Source organism: Homarus americanus, unplaced genomic scaffold, assembly GCF_018991925.1.
Source record: "Homarus americanus isolate GMGI-L3 unplaced genomic scaffold, GMGI_Hamer_2.0 scaffold16712, whole genome shotgun sequence".
Lineage (NCBI taxonomy): Eukaryota > Metazoa > Arthropoda > Malacostraca > Decapoda > Nephropidae > Homarus > Homarus americanus.
The window spans coordinates 5,261,049-5,263,240 of record NW_024757794.1 but is presented as its reverse complement, the minus strand read 5'-3'; the positions used below and the strand labels follow the sequence as shown (position 1 = coordinate 5,263,240).

The window sequence follows — 2,192 nt, the reverse complement described above, 5'->3', positions numbered from 1 at the left end:
CTCTTCCCTCCCCAATTCCACCTCCTTCCCTCCCCCACTCCCACTTTCTTCCCTCCCCACCCCACCTCTCCCCTCCCCACCTCACTCTTCCCTCCCCCACCCCACCTCTTTCTCCCTCCTCCCCCACACCCCACCTTCCTCCCCACCCCACTCTTCCCTCCCCACCCCATTCTTTCCCTCCCCCACCACTCTTCCCCTCCCCACCCTGCCCCCCCTCCCCTACATCATCAGATACGCCATTATGGCCGTCGTCGTCTTGTGATAGGCTGTGCTGGGGTGGTGATGGTGGAGGCGGGGATATGCTGCGGCTAAGGTGGTAGCTGGGTGGGGGAGGATGATGGTGAAGGGGGAGGTGCATTGAGGTCAGGGTTTGCTTATGTTGCTTGTTCACATCTGCTTGAGGGATATACTGCCAGAGGTACTTATATCCTAACCTTAGTCTAGCGGTTACATCTTGTAATCTAGTGATCGGGAGAACTGGCTGGATAGGCAGTGTGATGGGGAGGGTGTATACTATGATGTCCCCCCCCCCCCTGAGTGGGGAGACCCCTGAGTGGTGAGAGGGGGTTGATTCGATCCGGGGGAGGGGCGGGGAGGGGGACACTGGGGTAACGTAACCTACTGGGGTGACGCTTCCAGGGGTCCGGCACTTGGGAATGTGTCTTACGCTCCGTCAGCTGGTGGAGGAGGGGGTCGTCACTCCCATCTGTACCACCTGTGATGCGTGGAGTACCTGCCCGTCCCCCTGTCCACCTCTCACCATCCCCCTGTCCACGCGGAAGAGGAGGAGGAGAAACAGGATTCGTAAGAGAAGGAGGAGGGAAAAGGGAAACAGGAGGAGGAGAGAAAAGGGAAACAAGAGGAGGAGGAGGGAAAAGGGAAACAGGAGGAGGAGAGAAAAGGGAAACAAGAGGAGGAGGAGGAGGAGGGATATATAGCCTACAGAGGTCTAGATTTTTACGCTGTTGTTTACACTATCATCACACCTGTCATTAAAACTGTTGAACCTGTTGACGAGGGCCTGTAACACCTACCTCCCACTCTACACCCACCCCACCCACCCCACCCACCCTCCCACCCCACCCCACCCTCACCCACCCCTACCCCACCCTCACCCACCCCCACTCCACCCTCACCCACCCTCACCAACCCCACCCTCACCCCAACCCCCTTCACCCCTCCCACTCAAAAACACGTTGTCTCATATGTCGTCCACCATAATTCGTCTGGGAGGGGAGTGGGAAGGGAGGATTAATGTCGGAAATTGTAACGATCGTAGCTGTCATTGCCGTCGTAATTACACCTGAGATTGTTTGGGAAGACGTCGTCCACATGTCGTTTGGGGATGTCAGGGCAGTTCTTGTGGTGGTTGTCGTTGTTTGTGTGTGAGAGGTTGACGATGAAGTCGACGTGGTTGGAGAGAGGTCGACGTGGTTGGAGATAGGTCGACGTGGTTGACGATGAAGTCGACGTGGTTGGTGATGGGGTTGCCGTGGTTGGTGATGGGGTCGACGTGGTTGACGATGAAGTCGACGTGGTTGGTGATGGGGTCGACGTGGTTGAAGATGAGGTCTGTGTGGTTGGTGATGGGGTTGCCGTGGTTGGTGATGGGGTCGACGTGGTTGTTATTTCCCTGTTATTAGGTCTCATGCTTGCAGACATTCAACGAGTGTTAGCTTGGGTATTCGTGAGGGCTGATGTGTGTTGAGGATGGGGCTAAACCTAAAACATTGATGGGTTTGAAGGGGCTATATACGTGTGTAATGATAGTAATAATAATAATTAACGGTTTATTGAAAAGGTTCTGCAGTCCGAAGGCTGAAAATATACATTGGACATAAATGACTTATTATATACATTGGTGGTTTAACAAAAGCCTTCATTAGAGAAAGGTAAAGGAACATACAGTGAACATACAGATTAATGTAGGTGTTGAACAGCAAACACGGAGTGTAGTAACTACCTCCCAGATGGTGTTAGGAGGAACCTCACGTGGTATAGTAATTCCCTCACAGATGGTGTTATGAGGGACCTCACGTAGTGTAGTAATTCCTTCACAGATGGTGTTATGAGAGACCGCACGTGGTGTAGTATTTCCCTCACAGATGGTGTTATGAGGGACCGCACGTGGTGTAGTATTTCCTTCACAGATGGTGTTATGAGGGGCCGCACTTGGTGTAGTAATTCCCTCA

At 53.2% G+C, this 2,192-nt stretch overlaps 1 protein-coding gene across 1 annotated transcript; it reads right to left on the bottom strand.

The window, feature by feature from the left end:
* Nucleotides 1-1,251: 1,251 nt before the first annotated feature.
* Nucleotides 1,252-1,650, bottom strand: LOC121857660 (mucin-2-like). Its single transcript, XM_042353722.1, has one exon. The coding sequence runs from the start codon at nt 1,648-1,650 to the stop codon at nt 1,252-1,254; it is 399 nt and encodes a 132-aa protein (XP_042209656.1).
* Between the last annotated feature and the right edge of the window lie 542 nt (nt 1,651-2,192).